We start from the raw sequence: 26,607 nt of genomic DNA, 5'->3' as shown, positions 1-26,607 counted from the left end.
TGCAGTAATATGAAGAAATAAAGGATAAAGTATTAAATAGGATGTGATATAGAAGAAGCAAAGAAAAAGGTATGCATGCAAAACAGGACAACATGAGAGCTTGGAAGAGAGAGACAGAAGACAATACAAGATAATGTCATAGCTGAGGGATAGTAATATGAAAGAGACAAAGCAACGAGTTAGCTGAAACTAGGAAACAAAAGGCCCGATTCAAAGCTGAAGAAACACGGAACTTGACTGTGCTTGATTCTGTGCATGTTATGTAGCAGAGGGATGTGTATAACTCCTTCTGTGTTTGTGCTCCTTGGTCAGTATTACTTGCCACATGACGAAAAGAGGCAGGGAAAGAATTCAGTTATTTACAACCAATTAGTCCCTCACAGGTTTCTTTTGGGTACAGCAGAGATCAGCTAGACTCGCTAAATGTTTGACCCCTGCCATCCAGGTGTCACCTGCGCAATTCAGAGAGACCAGAGATGCCTTAAATTTTTCACATTCAGTGCATCACTTTCTCCATCCAGTCCCATCCTTTCCTCCTTTCTCTTGCCTAGAATGGCCCAACAAAGAGGTCCTGGCTACCAAGCCTGTCACCTGCCAGTCTCTCAGCAGACAAAGGTACTTTCCAGCCTGCTTCTTTTGCCTCAGTTGACAGTTCAGATGCTTTGGAGGGAACATGCACGTGGGTTGCCTATTTTTGGTTGATCGGGATTTGGCAAAGGTATTGCATGTTTGTAGTACAGACTGACCCAGTTACCAGCTGTAAACTGAATGAGCTGAGCCTCGCTCTGTTACAGCCCATCTCCTGCTGTGGCTTTCTTCCTTTCTTGAAGAAAAGTTTCTTCTCCCTGACCTGCCTGTTTTATAACCTTTACCCACTCCTGTCACTTTCTTTGGTAGCATGTGAGCATCACATAGGGCCACATGGAGTCCTAAAATCTGATGATCCAACAGATACTGATACGTCATTACATGCTTTTGCACACGTTTTTCCTTCATTGCTTTAGTTCCCTCTGAGGTAAAGGGAAATACACAGCAGTGAAGGAATGTTGGACAAGGTTTGTTGAAGGAAATGAGGGAAAGCAATAGGCTTAGAGGGTTTATGAGCATAAAACCTTACTGATGGAGAAAACACAGGGGCTGAAAAAATGAATAAAAGACAATAGGTATTGCAAAATGCTAAGAGAGAAAAAGGATTTGTAAAGTTGTGTTGACTATTTTGGAAGAAGTAGGAACAAGTAACAAATATGCACACCATGAAGATTTGTTAAGCAATAGGTTGTCAAAGTTTAGCTTATGCAATCTTTATAAGGCATCCCATTAGGGCTTTGTTTAAATATAGCTGCCTTTAACAGGCCTATCAGTAAAAGTGCATTGGGACTAGGATAAATACCTGAGCTTGGAGGTGGAAGAGCTGGTGTCCTGATCTGTCAGCTCATTAGGCCCTGGTACTTCCCAGCCCTGAGGTGCTGTCAGGGATGCAGGCTAAATCTCTGCTAACTGGCACAGAGCTGAGGCCCAGGGCTGAATGCTGAAGGCAGTGGTCATGGCTCTCAGGTTACCAGAACAGTCTCTGCACTGCTCTTGGCCCAGGCCAGCCCCTGCTCGACACAGAGCCAGGGTGCACCCTGGCAGGGAGTGCAGGCAAGGAGCCAGTCCCAGCAGGGAACTGGGACCAGCTGCTTCTCTTGCAGACTAGGATTTACAAGCATCCAAGTGGCCAGCTGGCTCGGGGTCAGGCCCTGTTGCTGTCGTATTTCTTCCTGTAGCTGTAGCATAAGAGGTCTAGGGGAACGACACAGCTACACACTGCTGCCTGAGTAGTTCCTATTAATCAGCACACCAGTTAGAAATTGCTGCAGTGTCTATGCGAGGGCACCACATCATTAGGAACAGGCAGGGAGAGCAGCTGAAAAGACAGATCTGGGGTCTGAGAATAACTTGGTGGGCTCCAGCCACTCTTTATCTTCAAAGATGCAGATTTCTGGGAACTCCTAAAAAGGTTGTAACTGGAATGCAGGGGAAGAGGAAGCAGCTGTGTTTTGCATAACGTTCTGAAAAGGCTGCTAGAAAAATTAGTTCCACATACCGCAGGTAACAAAAGGAAAAGAAATTTGATTGGAGAGTGAATTTCTTTTGGATACAGAATACCAAAAAAGAGTTGTCAATATTTTCATTTGTCCTCAGTACTAAACAGTCTTGTACACAACAGTCTTGTACACTGCTTCTGTCCCTTAATTGCTGATGTTATTGCTACCGCATGTGAATGTGAGAACATCTTACCATCATTTATCAACAGTCCTGGCTATCGGGGGAGGTCCCAGTTGACTGGCGGCTAGCAAACGTGACACCCATCTACAAGAAGGGCCGGAGGGCAGACCCAGGAAACTACAGGCCTGTCAGTTTGACCTCAGTGCGAGGGAAGCTCATGGAGCAGATTCTCTTGAGAGTCATCACGCAGCACTTACAGGGCAAGCAGGCGATCAGGCCCAGTCAGCATGGCTTTATGAAAGGCAGGTCCTGCTTGACGAACCTGATCTCCTTCTATGACAAAGTGACGCACTTGGTGGATGAGTGAAAGGCTGTGGATGTGGTCTACCTTGACTTCAGCAAGGCTTTTGACACCGTTTCCCACAGCATTCTCCTCAAGAAACTGGCTGCTCTTGGCTTGGACTGGCGCACGCTTTGTTGGGTTAGAAACTGGCTGGATAGCCGGGCCCAAAGAGTCGTGGTGAATGGAGCCAAGTCCAGTTGGAGGCCAGTCACTAGTGGCGTTCCCCAGGGCTCGGTGCTGGGGCCAGTCCTCTTTAATATCTTCATCGATGATCTGGACGAGGGCATCGAGTGCACCCTCAGTAAGTTTGCAGATGACACCAAGCTATGCGCATGTGTTGATCTGCTTGAGGGTAGGAAGGCTCTGCAGGAGGATCTGGATAGGCTGCACCGATGGGCTGAGGTCAACTGCATGAAGTTTAACAAGGCCAAGTGCCGGGTCCTCCACCTGGGATGCAATAACCCCAAGCAGAGCTACAGGCTGGGAGATGAGTGGTTGGAGAGCTGCCAGGCAGAGAAGGACCTGGGAGAGATGGCTGATAGTCGGCTGAATATGAGCCAGCAGTGTGCTCAGGTGGCCAAGAAGGCCAACAGCATCCTGGCTTGTATAAGAAACAGTGTGGCCAGCAGGGCTAGGGAGGTGATCGTCCCCCTGTACTCAGCTCTGGTGAGGCCGCACCTCGAGTACTGTGTTCAGTTTTGGGCCCCTCGCTACAAGAAGGACATCGAGGTGCTTGAGCGGGTCCAGAGAAGGGTGACGAAGCTGGTGAGGGGCCTGGAGAACAAGTCCTATGAGGAGCGGCTGAGGGAGCTGGGCTTGTTTGGCCTGGAGAAAAGGAGGCTCAGGGGCGACCTTATTGCTCTCTACAGATTCCTTAAAGGAGGCTGTAGCGAGGTGGGGGTTGGTCTGTTCTCCCACATGCCTGGTGACAGGACGAGGGGGAATGGGCTTAAGTTGCGCCAGGGGAGTTTTAGGTTGGATGTTAGGAAGAACTTCTTTACCGAAAGGGTTGTTAGGCACTGGAACAGGCTGCCCAGGGAAGTGGTGGAGTCACCATCCCTGGAAGTCTTTAAAAGACGTTTAGATGTAGAGCTTAGGGATATGGTTTAGTGGGGACTGTTAGCGTTAGGTCAGAGGTTGGACTCGATGATCTTGAGGTCTCTTCCAACCTAGAAATTCTGTGATTCTGTGAACAACGTTGTGCCATACATTCAAGATGCCATGGAAATGGGACTCAGTCTTTTACCTGAGTATGGTTATTTCAGGAAAGGGAATATATACTTGGAAACATTTAAAATTCTTAGTAATTTCAACAGTCAAACTTTATTTTGCCAATTTCCTTCTTTTCCAAGTATTTGTAATAATATAATATAAGTAGAAGCTATACTTCAAGATTTTTTGGTTTGTTTTGCAGGCACCGAAGAGGAAGATGAAGGCGATGACCTGTTGTTGAGGTCTGTGGATGAGTTTTGGTGGTTTCCCCATATGTGGAGTCACATGCAGCCTCATCTTTTCCACAATGAATCATCATTGGTAGAGCAGATGATCCTCAACAAAAAATTTGCCTTAGTAAGTAATATTTTTACATTTTATATTGAATTTGATCGTTCAGAAAGCACTTTTTCTATTCTGTAAGAAAATCAGTGCTTGTAGAATTTACTTTAATCCCAATGAATAGAAAAAAGAAATCTTTGATAAAGTGATTTTCACAGTCACTTTGTGGTATAAAAGTTATGTTTCTCTACAGTTTGAATTTCCTTCTCAATTAAAAATTTGAGTTTGTATTTATTTAAAAAAAAGAAAAAAGAAAAGAAAAAATGTTTCAGAGTGAAGAATGACTGTTTTCGAGTCTTGGAAAGGTGCATTAAAAAAAAAAGAATATTCTAGTGCAGATTTCTTCTCAATAGAATTTTGTCCAAATAACCTCTTGTTTGGATTAGGGAAAAAAAAATCTTGATTAGAATAAATACTCTTGCCAAAACACATCAAATAACTGTGAAAACACTGCATGTTAAAATTAGTGAAGTGTGCCACTTTTTCAAAGATGCTTTTCTGTGGTGATATCTAATACCATCTCATATATTCCCTTTAGACCAACTTTATCAAAACTTGTTTTGAAAGCCATTGTCATTACTAATTATTTATTTACAGCAAAGTTCTGGAAAAAGCTTCAGTGAGAACAGAGGAAAAAATAAAATCAGATCCTTAGGCCTACTGATACTAAGAAAAGCATCCTAATCTCTTCTCAACAATTAATTGCATACAGTAAAACCAAACCATAACGTTCATATGTAATACAGTGTATTACTTGTTTGGATAAATGGAAGATGCTAAATTTAAATTATATTTGATTATAAATATACCTTATTACGTAAACTTATTTGAAAAGACTGGTTTCAGCATTTAAAAGTATTCTGGGGACTAAATTATTTCTGCCATGTGCAAGAAAACTAGATAACATGGTAGAAGAGGAAGCAAATACCAGAAAAAGGCAGTTATATAAAGCACACTGAAGTGAGGTATTATTTGGGGGATCAAAATTATAGATTAAGTAAAATGAAGGAAAATTACCAAAACTGGTAACCATGGAATGACAGTTTCTGGAAAAGCTCCTGAATGCTGGGTAGGTTCTGTGTGCTAGCAAGGAGTAATATGGCCACTGTGGTTCCTTCCTCCCCATTGCTCTGTAAACATTCCATTTTCCTCCCTGCTCCCATCACTGTTGAAGAAGGTACCTCTCTTAGAAGTTAGTGTAACTGCACAGGAGATGTGAGAGAAGAGGAAGGTCTACTCTGCCGCAGAAGCATAATAGTCCCCAGGTTTGGACTTCAAGTGAAGTAGCTCTCCCACAGATCTTGCACTACTTTACTAAGGGAACTCCAGAGGCATGAGGTTGTGTTAAGTAATCCTTCCAGCAGAACAGCTGGGGGGCTCCTCAGCCCATTGATAGAGCACTTCACCAGAGCTAACCTAAGGGAGTTGTAAACAGCTGTGTTCACCTACAGGGCACACACATGGTAAAATAGCTCAGGGAAACACTGTTCTCATCCTTTTGGAGAATATACATTTTAGAAAAATAATTCACACCAAACCTCCTTGTTTTTACAGCTTTTTATACAATTTTAATAATCCGGTACTGTCTTTTCTGTTAGGTAACTGTGAAGATCACTTTTACAGTGACTTGCATTTTTGATTAATGCAAAAAATACATGTTCAGACCACTCTGACTACACCAGATGCAGTTTCCCCCATTAATTGTGTCCATTGTAAGTACAAGTTGGCTTTTGTTGCGTATAGGTGTACTACCAGGTGTTCTGAAGCTGTAAAATTGCTATGTAGAGAATGACTAGCTATTTAAGGATTTTATTTGGAAGACAAGGAGCTCAGAGGTACTCCTATGAAATAAACTGATAATACGTGAGTGTTCTCAATAGAGAAGAGATAAATGAGGAGGCAAATCATATAATTTATCCAAAAAAAAACGTATACAATGCATGTGAAATGCTCAACTTGGGCATTAGTGACTGAAAAGTAATGGAGGCACTAATACATTGAAGATGATAGGCTCATAATTAGAATGAAAGATTTTGATTACCTATTTATTACAGCACATTGTAAAACCTGTGGGGGAAAAAAGAAAACTTGAAATTCAGACATTTGTTTAGAGCTGAATGAGGAAGATTAAATGAGACATTAGAGAATGCAATTTCTTGTGTTCTATGAAGATTATTCTTTCTGATGTTTATGCATGCTTGAATGAAGTAGACGAGATTAAGATAAAAGGAAGAGGAATTTAAATATTGATGATGGAATTAAATAGTGTAAAGCTGTGTAACGGGTTGTGTAGCTGTTCTTCATCTCCCCAAGTACTGAAAGCCATAGGACAGATCTTGCTCATTCCTACTTTGGCACATTATGCATGCAGCACCCCAGCTGCAGAGCCACAGACGATATCCTCCATGGGTGTAGTGTGATCGGGTGCCTGGATCTTATCAAGGAGCAGCGAGGCAAAGGCTACACCAACCTTGGGGCAATAAAATCTTATGTCCCATTATGTGTTCCTAGCGTGCCATGAATTACCACAGATAAATGGTAATTATGCCAGTATTTTAAATATTAAAAATTCAGGATTCTCCAATGAGAGTAGATGGTATGTGCCTTTACACACACCATTACACTAGGTTAAAAGTAACCCTTAAATTAGGAAAAATTGCCTTTCTTCCCTTGAAGGCTTCATATCTTTTAAGTCTTCTTTCTCATGTTCTTTTGGAGCAGAAGCAAACGCTGCCTTTCATGAGTTTGCTTTGTTCTGAGCTTTTAATAAAGTTGTAATATCTTACATATAACCGATAACGTCTCATATTGAGGACTCAATGTTTAACCTTAGCACAAATGGCAGACATTACGAATGCATAGGTGTGTCTTCATTTGTACATGAACAACATATACCCACATATGGGTACAAAACCATGCAATTTTAACCCTATATGCACTTAATGATACTTGTGACACAAAGAGGATTTACCCCTGTGGTAAGGAAGAGGTAGCTGCTAAGTTTAGGTTGAAGAGCTTCTCAATAAGAGATCTGCGATGAAAACTACAGCAAAATTCAAGAGATTCACTGTTCTGGAAAGCAAAGCACACACTAATTTTACATCATTAAACTAGTGGAAGTAGAGGAAAAAATCTCTTACAGCACTTGGGAAGGCAGGAGTGGGTAGCTATCCAGATTTTGGTGTCAAAAACCCAAACACAGCGCTGCTGCTTTCTGTGATGTGTCTGGAAACACAGTGAGTGCAATAGGTGTGATTTAAAAAATATTGTGGCTTTTGTGTAAACTACTTGGGTATTTAAATTACTGTATCTGGTCAAAGCGATAGCAGTTTGTTAAGCGTGTTACAGTCCTTATGTACATGTATATTTATTGCTGTAACGTGGACTTCCATGTAATAATCTGCTTACACATCACTTCTGAGTAGGTAAAGAAAATTTGAGTATGGAAGCCTTATTATCAAAGGGCAGAATGGATGTCCTTACAGCGAGAGAACTAAACCTATAGATGGAGACAACTGTCTGATGCTATTGCTCCTGTGCTAGTTCTCAGAGGAAGTTACCTTTTAGATTTTTATTTCTTGAGACCCAGATGGCTCAGAAAATTAGCAAGCACTTAACCTTCTTACCAAAAATGTGAATGACTCGTTCCGAATACCAGTATTCCCATTTGCTTAAGCATACCTCCCAGGGGTCATCCTCGTGGGTTTATGTACCAAACCTTTGTGACCACGTGGTGGTGCAAACAAATAAGGCTGTGCATATTCTATACTTCAGGCAGCACAGGAACTTTTCAAATGTAGGCAGATGAAGAACGTCTCTTCTTGCGTTCTCTTCCTCACTGTATTGTGTGGGATCTGTTAACAATCCTCACAGTGTGTTATTAGCACTTCCTACAGAATTCACTTCCTGCTCAGGCTTTTCCTTCTGGTTGGAAAAAACTTCTTTCATTTCTACCTGATCTCCTTTTATGTTAAATCCCTTGTATAAAAATTGGGAAAATTCCCATGTTTTTCAGCACACCGGTTTTTAGTCTACCCTGTTTTCCTCATCTTTGTTGTCCTGTCCATCCAGTACACTTGATCTCACGCAGTAGTCTAGTCCTCCAGAAAAGATGAAGAAGGGTTATTTTACAAATGTCATGAACTCACTTTTCGTTAAGAGAAGACTTAGAGTTTTTCAGATTCCTTAATAACTGGTTTATGTAATGGAAGGAACCCAGGTATCAACCATATCTTATCTTGGCACACAAAGTGTAATTTTAAAATGTGATGAAGATGATACAAATATAAACAATCTAAAAAGCTCTTAAACCTAATGCAACGGTTGTGCAAAAGGCAGTTTTTCTAAATCATTCCACCACAACAACATCCTATGTTGTACTAACCAGATATCACAGAAATATCTGCTGTATTCTGTCTTTTGAAAAGTAACCTGAAAGAAAACAGATAAAGTGTCAGAACTCATTAGAGTACATTGGAAACCAGAAAGAAGAGAGTAGAAACTGAATTTCTAGATAAAGTAATACTGGCAAGATGAGTATGTAAACAAGATAAATGATAGAAATCTGCAAAAACAAAAGATATGCTACAAAAGGAGATAATCTAGAACATCTGCCTGTTATCTTCAGGATTTTACAAGTGGCTAATTTTTCTTCTTTTTTAAAACAATACAAAAATAGTTAAGATTTTTATTTTTGAATATGGTTTATACTTCGTTGGATTAGAAGGGAAATCTGGTGATCCTCTGTGAAATTCAACTAAGTAATTGTGTAGGGAAATGTAGTGGATATCACTTTTTTTTTTCTTAATTTTAAATGCCAAATGCTAGCTGTTTTTGTTGCATATGTGCCAGTAGTTTTTTCTGAATTCTTAGTTTGTGAGCATATTTCCTTTTAAGAACTTGAAAGAATGCAGCGGTGAATAATGTATTGATTAAAGAAATCAACATAAAATACATTTGTATTACTTTTTCCTACATACTAATAGAAATATTTTTAAAAGGCCTTATGTATTAAAATCCTGTGTTTTATCTTCACTATTCTGCCTTCATCTCCATTTTATACCTCATATTTTAATGTCACCATTATTTGTATTTCAGACTTGTTCTCGATCTTCCACAATCAAAGAATTTGCAAAATGCCCAAACGTGAAGTTTCTTAAATTTTTGAAAGTTGTTCTGTTCTGTTTTAGGAACATGGTATTCCAACTGACATGGGCTATGCAGTGGCTCCACACCATTCGGGGGTCTATCCAGTGCATGTTCAACTTTATGATGCCTGGAAAAAGGTCTGGAATATCAGAGTTACCAGCACAGAAGAATACCCTCATCTGAAACCTGCAAGGTATAGAAGAGGCTTCATCCACAAAAATATCATGGTGAGTTGTATTTGTTGTCCGTGTTACAAAGAGTCTACCATTTTACAAACTATTTATTTTTAAGTTGAAAAAGCATGTTATCCTGAAAGTTCACTTTGTGAGAAGCACATACTGCTTTGCATAAGTAGCAAGATATATTTGACAGTATCTTGTTAATTAAAAGCAGTCTGTTGCTGATGTTATTGCTGAGGGAGGTGGCCTCCAGGAACCTTGCTGTTAACAGTTAACAGGCTGTTAACTGTTCTGTTCCTACTGTTAAGTACTGGTTCAGAGAGCTCACGAAAAAGTCTACTTTGCATCTTTTAACAGAATATTATGAGTTAGATTTTTAGCAGGTTTTAAATTTGCATAGTACCATTAACTGCGGAAGAGCTTTGCCAGTTTATGCCATCTGAAAATCTGGATCTTTATGCATAAATATTTTATCCTCCATATGAACCATGCACAGTTGCCCTCGTTTTCCTTCTTGATGTACAGAAACGTGAACTGTGCTTTGCACTGTGATTTAACCCCTCACCTAGGTTCTGGGCCCAGGTGATCTGTCTGGATGCAAGGCTAACACCTAGAAGGGTGAGGGAAGGAAGACTTCCCCTCAGGCTGTGAAACTGCGCAGTTGATGCAGCTACAAATCAAATCGCACACATTTTTCTGTATTACATAATTCATAGTTTAGCTCACTGACAGCGGTATTTGCCAAAAGTGTTGTACACTGCTGACGTGGAAGGCATTACACTAATACCATCCGGTCACCAGGACTTAAGCTATTTCTGAATCAAGTGATGTCATTATTATCTGAGAAGTGTTTCAGAAGAAATTGAAAAAACACTTGATGGCATGTTGTTGAGCTTCTTCTGGAGCATTTAGGAAAGTGGTGAATGGGAAAGATACTACAGTGTGTACTGTATTACACATCTGGATGCACCAACAGTTTTGGAGGGTTGTGTGCCTCAGCACAAGACTGCCACTGAGCTTATAACATAATTCTGGTATTGTCCTCCAGTTCCCATGGATACCGCTTTTCTAACAGAATAATAATATGGCAAACTTTTAACGTTTTGATCTATATTTGGATGAAGCAAGATGAAATGATCTCCAGACATCCAGGAAAAAAACTGACACCAAGCAGATTCGATCTAATGTTTGTTCTCCTCGAAGCATTAGCAGCATGTAAATAATGGGTTTTGGTTGTGCTCGGGGGTGTAAAGTATTTGTATAAGATTGATTGAGAATCTCCAGAAATCTCTTTCATAACTTTTTGTAAAAACATGCCATTTGAATATACATAATGAGATTTAACATAAGCTTTGAAAGAATGGACACTGCGGCCAAACATCAATTTACTAAGAGAAGTCATATAAAGCCACCTGTTCTAGGAGTCTCAAGCTTTCAGTTCTCCAGGGCAAACACATAAATATTTTACATCTGCAGGCTTATAGTGATGAATACGCATGCAGTAATAAAATTGTTGTGTAAGATTTGACAGAGCATTTTCCATCCACTACAGCTTCATTCCCTGTCTCAGTGAAGAAATGTTCTCATATTTCATCATCTGAAGGTTTTAAAAAAGCATATGCAAGTTTATAGCAAACACGCAAATTCCATACAGCTTATGAAAACACAGAATTTATGATCTATAGCGACAGCTTTCTGTACAACACTAAAAGATGTTGAGAAATGTATCTGCAAGAAAAAAAAAAAAGAGTAAAAACCCACCAATTAAGGGATTTGCATGTTTTAAAAGTTTAACCTATTTTATAATAAATGACCTAAATTGGACTAAAATATTTCAGAACAGTCTCAGTTTAAGAATTATACATGAAAATCAATATTCAGCTGTTGAATTTCCATAAAAATAGCCATAATTGAAATACTCCCCAGCGATTTATTTTCTGAAATTGATAGAAAACATTCTGAAGTTTTACTGGAAATCCAAAATACATTTATTGGTTTTGCTTATTCAAAAGATTTTTTCTTTGACTGTTTTTAAAAATACATGCTTTTTTATGCTACTTTTTTTATTGCAACTTGTCTTACGAAGCCAGCACACTTGAATGAGAAGCACATATTTTTATAACGTGAGCATTTCCAATAAAAATCATCACATCAGCAGAGACGTTCTATTGGTCACAGTGACTAAGCCAAAAGACTTTCAAATTCCAGTTGAAATTTACAGAAAATCATAGAATCGTAGAAGGGTTTGGGTTGGAAGGGACCTCAAGGATCATCTAAATCTATCTCTTAAATAAAAGTTGGAACTAATAAATACAAAATAGATTGATATTTCAGATTACATTTCTGTGGTTTTTTTAATGACTTAAAATCTTTGATGAACTTCGAATATATGATATTAGGACCAGGTATAATGGACAGAATTGGTTTGAGGAGGTTGCTGAATTGTAACAGCTATTGACATCAATCTCCAGTTTCAAACAAAGTGTGATGAATTTTTGGACTACCTGATTTAACTGATAATAAAAACCTTGTCTCTTTCTGTGAGCACTATTTATTGATCTGTCAGTATATTAATGAAACTACATCACTGTTGACTTTTGGAACCATGTTGCAATGCCAAATCTACACAGTAGTTATTAGAAAGGAACACGATCACTTGTATTACTCAGCTGGCTTTTACTATCTCATAGAAAGTATAAACATTTTTGTTTTGTTTTGTTTTTCACAAATTCAGGTGCTTCCTAGGCAAACTTGTGGCTTATTCACCCACACTATTTTCTATAAAGAATATCCTGGAGGCCCAAAGGAACTAGACAAAAGTATTCAAGGTGGGGAATTGTTCTTCACAGTGGTTCTCAATCCAGTAAGTACAGTGTAATTTTGAAGTGATTTTAGAAAAATAATTAAAGGAGAACTGAACTAATGCTTCAAGGATAATCAGAACTGGTTCTCCAACTAGTAATGATCGTGTAAGCTCTTCTGTCTTTTTAATTGATGAATTTAAGATTAATATTATATATGATCTGTTGTACAAAGATAATCTCAACTTTTTCTTGAATACTGTTTTGTTAGTAATGTAGTAGTAGAAGCCTTTCTTGTTCTGATTTTCTTTTTGCATGAAAGAACTCTGAAGTGTATTTTTTAAGAGAACTCAAGCATTAAGAACTGTATTACCATGAAACAAGTACTTCAGGTAACGTTGATTATCCTGCTCTTCAGAATTCACAAACAGGTTGGGAACATCCATTGGTTTGAGAGGGTTGCGAGCAAGAAGTGCTTGCACTTAAACCTGTTTTGAGAATGTTCCGTTGCTGATTTATAATAGCTTCAAAGAAGAGGTCAAGTAAATGAACCACAGAGTTAATATGTCTATTTAACCTTTCATTTGCCTTTCCTGGAAGAATAAAGAACAAACTAGAACAGAACAGTACAGTACTTCAAAATGGCACCAAATTAGGTTGGTTGCATCCAAACTGACCTTTCAGACAAACTTTTAGTGATTTTTTTTCGTCCAACTTTCAAATGAACTGAAATTAAAAGGAATAATGGCAGAAGCTGTTTTGTAGCAGAAACATGTAAATAAATTTTACTGTACCTGTTTTATACAAATTTAATCACTAGGGCTGGGTTTTCTAGAACATCCAAAGAGAAAAGAACATATTTACACTCAAATTCTTTGAAACAATTGCCGAAGTATTTTTGTGCCATTTCTTAATCTTCCATAATTCAATGCAAGTCCAAAGGAAACAAACTACTGCCAGCTACCTTACCTATTTATATGCAGGTCTTTTTTTCCAAGACTCAACTTATTCAAGGCTATCATTTTGATTTTCTAAGAGTAGTTAATGTGTTTTGTTCTCCTTTGTTTTCATGTTCACATAGCAAACTTAGGAAATAAAAACTTCCTCAGCACACATCTGGTCTCCCTGCTAGGGGATGGCAGTAATCCCAGTCCTAACTTTGACGATATATATCATGTCAGGTAAGGCACATAAACAGAGGTGAAACCTGGAGAATTCTTTAGATGGAATTTATTGGCAACTTAGCGGTGCTTTGGCAATGTGTAGATACTAAGAGTTTCTAGCTCAACAAATGAGACTTTGAGGAAACCATATTGTAACACTCTGAGTTAGAACAAATTGTATTCTGTGTTGGAAACACAGCCACAATTTAGCAAAAAAGCTATTTTACTGTCTTAAAACAGCAGTGAAACAGCAAAATTTACTATGGTTGCTTGAGGCATAGCCCCTTCAAATTAAGAGAATGAAGTGAAGAGAGGGGAAGAGAAACAGTAAAACAATCATGATTATTGATATAGATCATACATATTTCAACATCCTGCCTTACATACTTGAAAGTGTGTACAGAAATGTCTTTCTAGATACTGTTATGGGATCTTCGATTTGCGCATTGCAACGTAGACTGCATGATCAGATAGTTCTAAGAAATACGTTATCCCCAAAACAGTGCAGGCTACAAGAATAGATGTTAAATGCAATATTTTATAAATACAACTGTAAATGAATATCTGGCCAAAATATGGCCAAAACAAATTACTGCAATCCTTTTAAGCACTGCCTTTAAAAAGATGATGCATTGCATTGTAAATATGCACATATAAACAGTTCTTAAGGTTGTAAACATTAGCCTGGCAGGTAATCAATTTAAAAATTGGGTTTTTGTTTGTTTTGTTTTGTTTGTTTGTGGTGGTTTTGTTTGTGTTTTTTTTTTGACTGGTTGTTTTTTATTTAAGTATTACATATATTTGTACCGCAATTCATAAGTCAAGGTTTTAGGCATTTGTCAAGTTATGTAGTGGCATATTGCGTTTCATAGGCTTTCCTGTGTTTCATTAAAATTGCTGGGATTCCTTTCTGAATAAATTCACATGAAACATCCAGACTTTCAGAGGATGCAAAAATTCCATTACAAGGCATTTTTTAAATATTATTGCTCACTGATGCAAAACATATGAAGTAGAAACACTACCCAGGAATTATTATGCTGTCAGCCATATAATGTCAAAAAAGACTAAATAAATATTTAGTTTCAAAAAAAATGAAAGTGCAGGTGTAAATTAAATGTAAATCTTAACAAAGGACTTCATTACGTTTACACGTTCATTTTGGATTGCTAATATTAAGTGAATATAGTTTGAGGTATAAGTTTCTAGACTGGCTTTAGGAAATAAGTGCCCTATACAGAAATAAATGTCCCTTAGAATAAAATCCAAATTTCCTTTGCTGTCTGGTTGTGTAATGGTAGCTATTCACAAGAGAGGCTCTGCTTCCCTATCGTATGCTAGAATCAACCACAAACTGCAGTATAAACCACAAAAAAGCACTAAACCATATGTGAGTGTGTATGCTTTTGACATGAGAACCAGTATTACTGCCATTTTCCCAGGTCATTCTATAGTCAGAGGTCCTGCAGGTAAGAAGAGCATCAGTCTCCACAGGAAATCCTGCTCTGCAGACACTCTCTACTGGTAATATTTTATCTAGGAAATAAGAATTGGTTTGCTGGAGTAGCTAATCTTGTCTGTAAGCTGTATTTATTTGGTATGCATTTATATGCCCACACTGCTGGTTAAGTTGTGATCTCATAGTGGTTGTAAAAAGATTGTGACAGCTATACCATTGTGTTCGTAAAGCATTCAGAATGCTGAAGTGTCACCAAGCTGAAAAAGAGACTAAATAGTACTATAACATGCTATCCACTTTTCCAGTAATGTTTGGTATGTCTGTCTTCTGTTATAGATCTTGCTGACTACAGCAGCCCTTAGGCAAGTTCATACTATATCACAGAATCAAAGAATTGAAGGGGTTGGAAGGGACCTCAAAAGATCATCGGGTCCAACCCCCCTGCCAACGCAGGTTCCTTACAGCAGGCTGCCCAGGTAGGCATCCAGATGGGCCTTGAATATCTCCAGAGAAGGAGACTCCACAACCTCCCTGGGCAGCCTGTCCCAGTGCTCCATCACCCTCACCGTGAAGAAGTTCTTTCACGTGTTGGTGCGGAACTTCCTGGGCTCTATCTTGTGGCCATTACCTGTTGTCCTGTTCCCGCAAACCACTGAAAAGAGGTTGGCCAAATTCGCCTGTCTCCCACACCTCAGGTATTTATACATATTGATGAGATCCCCTCTCAGTCTTCTCTTCTCCAGGCTGAACAGACCCAGGTCTCATCCTTTCCTCATAGGGAAGATGCTCCAGGCCCCGTATCATCTTTGTGGCCCTCCACTGGACTCTTTCCAGGAGATCCCTGTCTTTTTTTGTACCAGGGAGCCCAGAACCAGACACAGTACTCCAGGTGAGGCCTGATCAGGGCAGAGTAGAGGGGGAGGATCACCTCCGTTGACCTGCTGGCCACGCTCCTTTCAATGCATGCCAGGATCCCCTTGGCCCTCTTGGCCCCAAGATCGAAATACCCAAATCATTGGTCCAGTCACCACCCCCTCAGCCAGTCGTTCACCTGTCCCGTTCTCCTCCTCCTTTCTGGGTCCTGATCGCCCAGAGGGAGGACAGAGGAGAACATTACCTGCACCCCTGATCCCTTCAACAACCTTCCCAGGGATGCAAAGTCCTTTTTAATATTCCTCATGTTAAAGAAAGTTGCAGCTTCCCGGATCCAACCTGAATGACAACAAGAGGGTAGTAATCCTCCAGTTTAATGAGCTGTGGCAGAGCCTTCCTAACGTTTCTGACACGTGCCCCAGGAAGACAGCACACCTCTCTGGATAGGTTATCTGGGCGACAAATGGGAGCCTCAGTGCGCCTCAGCAAGGAGTTTCCGATCACTAAGACTCTCTGTTCTTTTTTTGTGGCACTGGTTGTGATGCAGTGCTCCACCCGGCCCTGATCCCTGTGCTCAGTACTTCCCCCAATCTTGACACGCTTCACAGGGTTGCTTCCCAGGTTCAGACTAGCAACCTTGCGAAGTATTGTCAAGATCTTGCACAAAATGTTTTACACCCCACCAAAAAAAAAAAAAGGGGGAAAAAGGGGGGGGGGAAGCCTTCAGCAGTACTGTATTATTAGTACACAGGTATTAATTTACCCACTTTATCAGTTAGATAATTGACTAACAGGGATGTTATTTGATTTGCACAAATTTAGCCAGAGAAATCTGTAACAAAGCTAAAAAGAAGACATGAATTGTAGAAGTCTTTAGTGAGAACATAAATCCCTTATCCAGTAAGATAGCTTCCTATCTTTGCTCTATTATTTCACTTTGTTACTTTTTTTTCTTCTCCATTTTTACTTTCTGAGTAGCATTGGTTGCACGTGAAAGCACAAAGATGTTTTTCTCCTTGTTCCCACTGCTTAGTAAACTCTTATAGGGAAGAGCCTGGATGTCAGTGCAAACAGTTGGAAATAAAGAGGTATAACCTACTTTTAAGTGGTATTGATACCATATTAAGAGAAACACAGGGAGAGGTGATCCTGTCAATTAAAAGGAGACCGAATTAAGCATATATTTTCATTTTAGCTTCATTTTGAAATGTTTGAACATTTAATGTTCTATCTTTGCTATGCTTAACTGGGTATCCCAGAGTAAATAAAGCTTACTGCTAGTTTTGTGAAATATGGCATCCCCTTACAAAGAAAATATTATTTCTTTATCGATTTATTTATTTTGCATTAGCTGCACCAGAAATGTTCCAAAATAATTCCCAAATAACTTCTGCAAAATTTAAGTCAGTAAATTTAAGTGAATTAGGAATCTGTACTGATGTTAAAACATCTAGCGAGCATTTTGCTTGACACACTTGTTAGAATCTTCAGTGACTTCAGTTTTATCTATCTCTGTCTGCAATATTCAGTGAAGTTTTTGGATAAAACAGATTTCCATTAAATGTCCTTTATCAGGATTCTGCTAAAGAGAGCACTGCATATTCCCGCATTTCTGCTAATGATGTACATGTTCTCCTGTGGGAGCAGCTATTAGAAATTAGGTATTAGAGCAGCTACTGCCAGGTGAACATTGACAATCACACAGAGCTCAAAGTAAAGGACCACTCAACTTTCCCATGAGGCTGATGGAGGTTACAGAGAAAAAGACAAACAGGTTGAACAGTTCTTGTCCTCCTGGAGGCTGCATGGCCAGCAGCCTCAGTTGACACATGACTATGTTTTTCCTTAGTCTGTGCTACACAGACAACAATGGAGTTATTTCTCTGAAATAACTTGCTTAGAGTGAGTTTGTGTATTTGGTTTCATAGAACATACAATAATTGATAACCATAATATGCTGATCTGCACAGTAAAATCAGTGGGATTTTTCCTATTTCCTTCCCATTGACGTTCTTATCAGTGAGATAAGTATATCCAGGTTCCTTTTCCTTAAGGCACTAACACTATGTGGAAGGAATAGAGTGAAAAATAATGCAGAGATATGTATAATGACATTGTGTAAATCCAAGCTTATCCAATACCCTCAGCAGACTCAGTCTTTTGTGTAAAACTGGAAGCAGTTGGCTGAAGAGGACTACAAAGCAGTAAGTAAAACTCCACTGTGAAGAGAAATCAAAATGATCAATATTTATTATATTTGAAAAGATATGAAAAAAAGCTGAAATTTCATGAAGAACTTAAACAATGAGTTCCCTTTAGATGTCCTGAAACAGAAAAACAGAGTATAGGAAATTAAATGAGGATGAGAATTTATATTAGAATTGTATCAGGATCTTGCTCCAAGATAACATTTTTGACATTAAGAATTTAGCTGAGATTTGAACTACAGAATTAAATTCTGTTGGATATTCATGCCTGTAGTAGCTGATAAGACAAGTTCTGTATAAACTTCCATGCTTTATGTAACCCTCAAGAACAGGGAAGACTTTAATTGAGGCTTGTTTTTCACATGTCTCCCTGCTGTAGTCTGTGCAGTACTTTCCTCATACACATCTGCTACCATCTGCTTGTTTAGACATCATGCAGCACTGGATAGCCTAAATGCAGGACAGATTTACTGGTTTCATTGTTTTGTTTTTAACATGGAAGAGCTTATTTTTTTCTTAAGTACAAAGTTTTAACAATAAAAATTAAATTTCTGAAACAGACCAATGATATTAAATGCAATATCTCTCACCTGTTTCCTACCAGTTCACTAGATTTTATCGCTAGAGTCTATTCACTTAGTTTATCTAATTGCTTTAGTTTTCAAATCCTTATGTGGGAGATGTATTTTGATTCTAGAATCCAAATAATCTAATGAACCCACTTTTTCTTAATACAAGACTGTAACTTCCATAAGAGATATGGTCCAAAGCAATATTATATGCCTCTCCTTTTCCATTAACATCAATAAAAGTTAAGCTGTACCAGTTTAAATCAGTAGAAGGCATGCATAACCCTGTGCCAAACATCCCATGTTTTTTTCCTGTGAACTGTGGAAGATAAAGATCAGGAGCTTTGCTGTCCTACAAGATGAATGTTTAAGGCAAACAACAGTCCATGAAAATCTTCTATGCCTTTTCTGCCTCCAAGAAAAACAAACAGAACAGAATACAGTAATTGCATTATATGCACTTATGTGCACTTCCTTACAAAGTACTGTGTGTTTGCAGATCTGAAGGAAAAGGAAAGTGCCCTGTGGAGAGAAATTTGGTGAAAGCCTTCAAATGGTTGACAGCCCAACAATGACATTAATGTGTAGCCAGCTGTGTGTTCCCCATAAGGTTACAGCAGTACTGATCAAGAGAAAACTGCTAATGGTTTAGGCCCTGTGCCTGATTGATTTTAAAATAATTGTAATCTATATATGCTTTCACTTCTAAGTATTATTTTCCTCTATTTTTTACCTCTCCCAAGTTACAGTGAGTAGAACTGTTACTAAGCTAATTGACAGCAAGAGAGAAATTATCTCCTTTAGCACTGAAAATGACAGGGCTTATATGAGCATCAGCATAACCTACTGGATATTAATGTGACCCTGAGCAAGCTGAATAGTCAGGCCTTGGAACTACAGAGAAAAATACAAAAACAAAGGGTATTCAGGCTCAAATCTTCTATTTCTTTCTGTCCTGCTTTCCACATCTACCATATTTAATCATACCAACTGCAAGAGGCAGCAAAGACAGCAAACATGTTGAGAAGCACTCTGATGGGCAAGTACCTCCCTGAGTCCCAGTGTGCTGGGGTCATTATAGCCTTTCTACCACAGCGCTATTGGGAGTGTAGCCTGATGTCTCCTGCAGGCTGCTGCCACTCAGCAGGCTCATCCCACGTCACAGGTGAGTGAGGAAGGCAAGAATTTCATCTCTTACACATTCACTCCTGCCTGTTTCAGGAACGCATAGGAACTCCAACAAGAGTTCAGGGAGATGCCATGAGTTGTGGAGGGAAGGGAAGTCAGTTATGCCTGGCATCTGGTTGACTGCAAAGTACTAGTATTCCTTGCCTTTCTGTTCTTCAAAACCCACCCAAAAAAAGCCAGAATCTGGTATTTTTTGGATGGAATAGAGAAAATATAGAAACTAAATGAGCAGGTAGCATGGAAAGTCCAAGGAACAGACAAGCTATCTAGATGTGATTCCATGTAGCAGTATACAGCAAATGCATTTAAATAAAGCTTTGTCTATCCTCAGAATTCTCAAATGGGAAATCCTATAGAAGTCTTTTACAACTGTTAGTGAAGCAAGTCTCTTGGACAGGCTCATAAATAAGACACTATTACCAGCTGTGACTCAGTATTACCATATTGAGTCACAAGCATAGTAAGCAGTTTTTGGAGAATGAAAAAAAAAAAATAAAACAACACCTTGTGCCAAAGCTGAAAATAAACTCAGGTTTCCTGACTGTCAGACTAATAATTCAGAACTATGCAAAATATATAATTTTGTTAGGTCTTATAAATCTTCCCCGGCACTGTCATATTTATAGAGGAGTCCCTGCTATGCAAATCAAATTCAACTAGTTGCCCTGCTATCTCTGCAAGTGGGCAGATCTGTTGTAGCTCTGAAACTAGCAGTACAGCCTAGGAACAAAGAGGTGAGTTGCAAGCTGGAATCTTTGTGTTGTGGCACTGAACACAGCTTTTCTGGTAGCATACAGGTCTTACAGGAATATGGTTCAACCTATTAAAAATATATATTCCCGCATAGGCTGCAATCTAATTCATTATTCTATCACTTTGTGAGTCTAATGGAGCAAAAACAGCTGTTACTGAGTCTCTGAATACCTGAAACAAAATTCTTCTGAGTAATATGTAGACAATATCAGAACTGCAAACAGAGTGTACACAATGCCAAATTAAGTGGAATATAGGTGTTCTGAGACTTAGGCTTACTCTTGTGGCCTGTAAACATTTGTTCAGTAGCTAAAATAACAGCAATATACTAAAGTGTACATCTGCTTCTTGTGCCTAGTAGAGATCACCTAATTAATTGTCAATCATAATTTTACTTCATTTTAAAATGTTGTGCTTAACTTTATTGGAAGACCTCGGTGCTGCCTTACAATGTTGTTGCACAGATTGGAGGGTGGCACCATGCCCATGACAAAAATACCTTGATGACTGCTTTAATAGTATGAAAATATGAATTAGTTGAAGTGGAATTGCCTGCGATAGATCTGTATTTGGAAAAAAAAAAAAAAAAATTGCCCACTCCGCAAGAAATGATTACCAGCTTTTTCTTTTACCAGTTTTTTCTAGTTCCAGATTCAAAATGTCAAAATAATAATAAATCTGGTTGTCAAGGCCAATGTCACTGGCAGTCTCTGTCATCCCTCCACTTTCCAAATGCTAGCCAAAGAGGGAACAGCTAACCACCGGCAGGAGTCTCTTGTCTGCTGTGTAATCTTGTGTCACAGTCAGATCCTGCCTGCTTAGTGTAGTGGTCTCCAAAGGGGGGTATGTGCACCCCAGAGGGTAGCCAAGATAATCCACTGGGATGTGGGAAGAAAATCATAGAAATTCAGTAGTAGATGTGTGTAATTTATAAATAAATAAACACTGATAGATGTGCACTTCCAAAGAAGTATGGAGACCACTCACCTAGTGGGCTACTGTTCTCCAGGCTTTTGTGCTGAAATTTGTTTTATCCTTCGTTATTACTGCTACTGAAACCAAATTAAGAAGTCCTTGTGTTGAGATACACTATTAAGGAAGTATAAACAGATAAGGAGTATTAAAAATAGTGAGATACAAGTGAAACCTATTCATCTTCAAAAGGGTTGTATAAAATGGAGTTTGAATATGAGGCAAAGTAAATTTTGCTTATCTGGAGAAATGGAAAGGAGTGGGAATATTCTCAGGTTGCCCAACACAGAGCATGCTGGACATGCCGCTGCTTTCCATAGGAGCAGCTATTCTTGCTCACCATAAATCATTTATATCCCATGTAGAGGGCCTTCATAATTCACCCTTCCCGACCTTTACAGGGACTTGGAAGAGGAAAAGTCTTTCCCACTGTCTTTGAATGGGTCATCTTATCCCCATCTGTTCAGAAGTAGAGTCCCCTTGCTTCTATGTGAGGAAGCCTGAGACACAAACATGTCACAAACCTGCAGCTGTAGAAGCGGCTTCTCACATTTGTGGATGAAGGGATAACGTAATTCCCTTGGGAGGTGGGCTCTTCTGTTTTTGTCAGGAAAACAGCTCTTGTGAAAACTGTAGGAGCTTAGTTAGTAATGTCCTTGCTGTGTGATTTTTAACAGACATTGCGTCCTAATAATACTGATTTTGTGATGATCGATATTTATTAGAATATCCAACCTGCTGCAGTAACAGCCATCTCTAGAAGCTGGGCAACTTGTTGCAGGTGGTTTTTTGTTGTTGTGTTGTGGTTTGTTTGTTGGTTTTTTTTTTTTTTTTTTTTTTTTTTTTGTAAATTGTTTGTCAAGCTTGTGTTATTTTCTTGGTTCTTGATTCTTAAATGAGATCATGCCAGTTCATCTTTCCCTGATACATGTGATTTAATAACAGCAACTCAATCTCAGTCTAAACTACAATTTGTTGACCTACAAGCTATTGCCTCTAATTGGGAAATACTGTTGAAGTAAGAAAATATGCAGTACAAAACGAGTATTTAAAAGGATAAAAGCTGTTTCTCTTGAATGCTTGTCCTCATTTCCCTGCATCTCTGCAGTAGTAGTCAGAATCCCAAATATCATCAAGGTTAGTAATGGGAAGGAGAGCAGAACAGAAATGCCTTTTTGTTCCGGAGAAGAAGGAACACAGAAGTGCCGAAAAGCAGCTGAAAGGAACTGAGGCTACAGCTGCAAGACTCTGAGGGAAGGCAGAGTACAGGGAAGCACCTCTGCTACTCCGAGCTGAAGATGGAAAGATGGGTGGGAGCGAGAAAGGAGCTGCTGCCCAGAGGCCAGGTTTAGTCCCAAGCCATCATTTTAAATATTGTCTGCATTCCATTTCAGTCCCCTCATGAAAGATATAAAATTCCATGGAGTGTGTGTACTGAAGTACAGCTAAGATGATAGTTCGTTTATGAGGAAGAGCTAAAAAGGGTGATCCTTCTTGCACTCGGATAAAGAAAATACTGAGATGCCCTGGAAGAAATGGTTTTAAAAGAGCACTAAAAATAATAAAATCAAGTAGGCTCTTTTTAGCTGAGAGGCTAAAATGCTTATTAGAATAAATAGAAATCCATTCACAGCTGCTTCCCTTTTGAAGGAGTAAAGAAATATATGAAGCTCTATTTATATTATATGGCATTGCCCAAAGGTGCAAGATTATTGAACAAATATTTTTTTACTAGATACAGCCTTCTGAGATGCCCACAAAGGATTCTTTTTGTATCTCCTGATCTGCAGTTTTAAGAGAATAAATCTTTAATAGCATAGTATGGTAGTTATTAGCTGGGGTGGAAAAATAATCATCCTCATTAGTTAGGACTTGTTTGAATAAAGCTTGGAGTCTGGTATGATGGAACAAAACAACGCATCATGGCTCAAACAGAAGGCAAAAAAATAATGACTGTATTTGCCTAGGTATGAAACTGCACACCTGTGAATGGAAAAACAATTGCATGAGTTCCCATCGTCTGTACTGCCCTACAAACTGCTAAATACTCTTCTTCTGCACAGGTTGGTGGGAAAGCAGGGAGGTAGTTAGAAACTCACCATCCCTGCAGTTGGGCTCACACCAAGGTGAAAACCATCCAAATGGCACTTGGCTGGCATTTTCTGCTGTAGACAGGGAAATGGGAGGGTGAGCTTAGGCATCTCCCTGATGCCATGGCTGTGTAGCTGTTGTCACCAGGCCCTCGGGAATGCCCGTGGAGCAGCAGCAAGCGCCTGGCAAGTTGGCACTGTAGGTTGTGAGGCACCTCCCGTGGGAGTCTCCATGTGCCAACTGTTCCAGCGGTGTTCTCGGGAAAATGTAAATACAGCCATTACAGCATCGTGCTCCTGTTGGTTTTACAGGCTGCTAAATTAGCCTATAAAGGAAGCAAGAGTCAGCAGTTCTCAGGTCAGACTGGGTGAATTAGGCCCTGGATCAGCAATATTTTCTTGTTTTATGAAACACAGGATTGTTGTTTGCTAATTCAGCCCAGTGGTAGTGGCAGTGATTGTACTAGGAATTTGCTTGCACGTTAGTAACAGGAGGGGAAAAACTTCCACTCAAACTTTATTGGAAGGTGGTAATCTGAGCTGATCTGAAACATTTTTGATGCTATATGAGTAACGCAGACTTTTTCTGCCATGCAGGTCATACATTTGGTAACAGTAAATATAGATTTCTTTACAAGGTATAGTTATAAGTGCTCTAAAAGAGCATTTGTTCATCCTTTTGTTGCTGTTGTAAATAATTATCCATAAAGTATCTGATGTAAAAAATAGACTGTAAAATGGAACTAAGATCTCTAATATTTCTGCCCTTTATTGACATAGTTCCATATGCTGGAAATGATTTATGATGATGTAGCCAAGCAATTTTTAGCCTCCACTCTCACATTGTTCAAATTACAATTATATTCCCCTCAGGGAAAAAGTACTATATATTTTCCCTGAACTGGCAATCTTTTCAAATTCTCTTCTTTTTTTCTTCCAGTGCAGTGCTGAAGTTGGCAGGTAAGGAGTTGCCAGGAGGTGAACTGACATTAGAAATGTCAGAGGTCAGCCCATGTGTGGGAAAGAAAGGGGTTGTCAAGAAAGCACATTAGCCTTTTTTATGGAAACATTCAGGTTGTATCTTTGTTGAGAATGACACAGTCCTGTGGCTGGGCTGTTCCTGCCTGGGGAGCAGAAGTGAAAAAAGGAAACTTGGAAAGGTTATAGATTTAGTAAAACGCTTGCTGTTGGTTGCCTAAGGGGAGTATTTAAAAAGAAATCTTGCTCTTATCTGAAATGAAAGGTTGAATGATTAATGATTAATCGGTGTGTATCTCCTTATTTTACCTGAGTCTGACAAAACGAAGCCCTCTGTTTACTTTGTAGGCCAAAGAGGTGTCACTAAATGACACTATTAATAAAACATATTTCCTGTAACATAATGTGTTCGTTCACTGCGAGTAATGCATAGTGTTACAGTGAGCTTTTGAAAAGAAATTCAAAAGCTTTGAAAGCTTACTATCGTAAGAAGCCAGTGTTTTAAATACTCTAAAACAAAAGGATTAAGCTGTGGTTCCACATTTTTCATCTTTCTTTTTCCTTGTTAAATTGAAGGCTGGAATTCCTTTACAAAATTAATTTCAGTTCCTGAGCAGACTTCAGAGTTCTGGTCACGATAAATCTTTTTCTTTTTCAAGTGGTTTACTTCAAGTTTCACTTGAAATAGAAATTACCCATTAATGGCATTGGCAGATTTATTTATAAAAAGAGCCCTGTTTCTAATGTTTTAATAGAAATGAGTCTGGAGAATTTGTCATGGGAGCGCTCTCCTATTTAAATATATATATATATATTTATATTTATATATATGTATGTATAATCCCTGCTAGATAAGCAGGAGTTCACAGATGTCAATGTAAGAACAGACTGTTTCATCAGTAAAAATTACTCTGAAAACAGATCATTTTCCAAATCAGAGGTTTCAGTCTTCAGTCCTTCCCCAGCCCCTGAGAGAGCATCCTGACAGGCTGGGTACTGCTGCTGTGCTCAGCACAAAGGTTTATGTGCATCGAAGTCACATTTCTCTCCTGGAAGGAAACCATAATGGCAAGCGTTGCTTCCAGGTGGAGTGCGGGAGTGCGTTTGGACCTAGGGATGTAGTGGGGAAGATTTATCTGCATCACAATTTCACAGTGAGATAAGAGCAAAATGCATGCAGCCTTGCAATTGACAGGATAGGGAGCTCTTTGTGTGTGGGTGTTTATGTGTAATATTTTATGAACTATTCAAAAGTTATGCTTTAGACTTTTTGTTTCTGCACGTGATTTAACTACCTGCCCAGTTCTTGAGGAGTAGCTATGTAAAAGCAATGATTTACATATCCTCTGAAATTTACAGCTGGACCAGCAAGATTTAAATCACTGTAAGAGGTCATCTCTCCTTTTGGTCTCTGACTTCTTTGCTCTTCTGCTAAAACAGAATTACATTTCTAATATTAATTTCTGTTCCCTGTTGCATATGTATTTCACTTGAACTAAAACTGCAGGTACTGTTTTTGCTGTATTCTCCATTAAGTGAATTTATGTAAAGATTATGTAAATATTATACAACCCCAGGGTTGGATGGCACATCCTAGTTCACACAGAGCTCCTGGTACATATTCCACAGTTTTCTTAAGTGATTCCACTGAGTTGACTTGAGAAGGAGGATGTATTTCAATGAGGAAGATGGAGAGTAAAATCTGCACGGATGTGGTCAAAGTCCTGCAAGTCTAAATCAGAGCAAAATGCAAATCAGATTTATATTATCTGTGGTTACACTGCCATCTAGTGACTTAAAGAGTCAATGTATTTTTTTTTTTTAAAGATTAGCGTCTTCATGACACATTTGTCTAATTACGGCAACGATCGCCTGGGGTTGTACACCTTTGTGAATCTGGCCAACTTTGTTCATACGTGGACAAACCTGAAACTGCAAACTCTTCCTCCGGTGCAGCTGGCTCACAAGTATTTTGAACTATTCCCCGAGCAAAAGGACCCTCTCTGGCAGGTAGGCAGGCTTGCTGATAAGCAGATCAGGAAAAAAAAAATGGTCTTGATGGTGTTTTTTTTGAAGTTCTTTGTTTCAGTTTCTTCTAAAGTAATATTTTCAGATTTGCTAG

At 39.0% G+C, this 26,607-nt stretch overlaps 1 protein-coding gene across 5 annotated transcripts in view; it reads left to right on the top strand.

The window, feature by feature from the left end:
* The window catches only part of LOC116488502 (bifunctional heparan sulfate N-deacetylase/N-sulfotransferase 3), an 80,415-nt gene that overhangs the window by 32,772 nt on the left and 21,036 nt on the right, over positions 1-26,607 (top strand). For 4 of the 5 annotated variants that reach the window (XM_032186095.1, XM_032186094.1, XM_032186096.1 and 1 more), the window contains exons 4-7: positions 3,966-4,120; positions 9,295-9,480; positions 12,167-12,295; positions 26,313-26,495. In XM_032186095.1, the coding sequence (XP_032041986.1) occupies positions 3,966-4,120; positions 9,295-9,480; positions 12,167-12,295; positions 26,313-26,495 (653 nt within the window). The remainder of the gene's footprint in view (positions 1-3,965; positions 4,121-9,294; positions 9,481-12,166; positions 12,296-26,312; positions 26,496-26,607) is intronic. The other variant, XM_032186097.1, reaches the window with a different exon arrangement.

The sequence above is a fragment of the Aythya fuligula genome, chromosome 4 (genome assembly GCF_009819795.1).
Source record: "Aythya fuligula isolate bAytFul2 chromosome 4, bAytFul2.pri, whole genome shotgun sequence".
Lineage (NCBI taxonomy): Eukaryota > Metazoa > Chordata > Aves > Anseriformes > Anatidae > Aythya > Aythya fuligula.
This window is presented reverse-complemented; position numbering and strand designations above follow the sequence as displayed.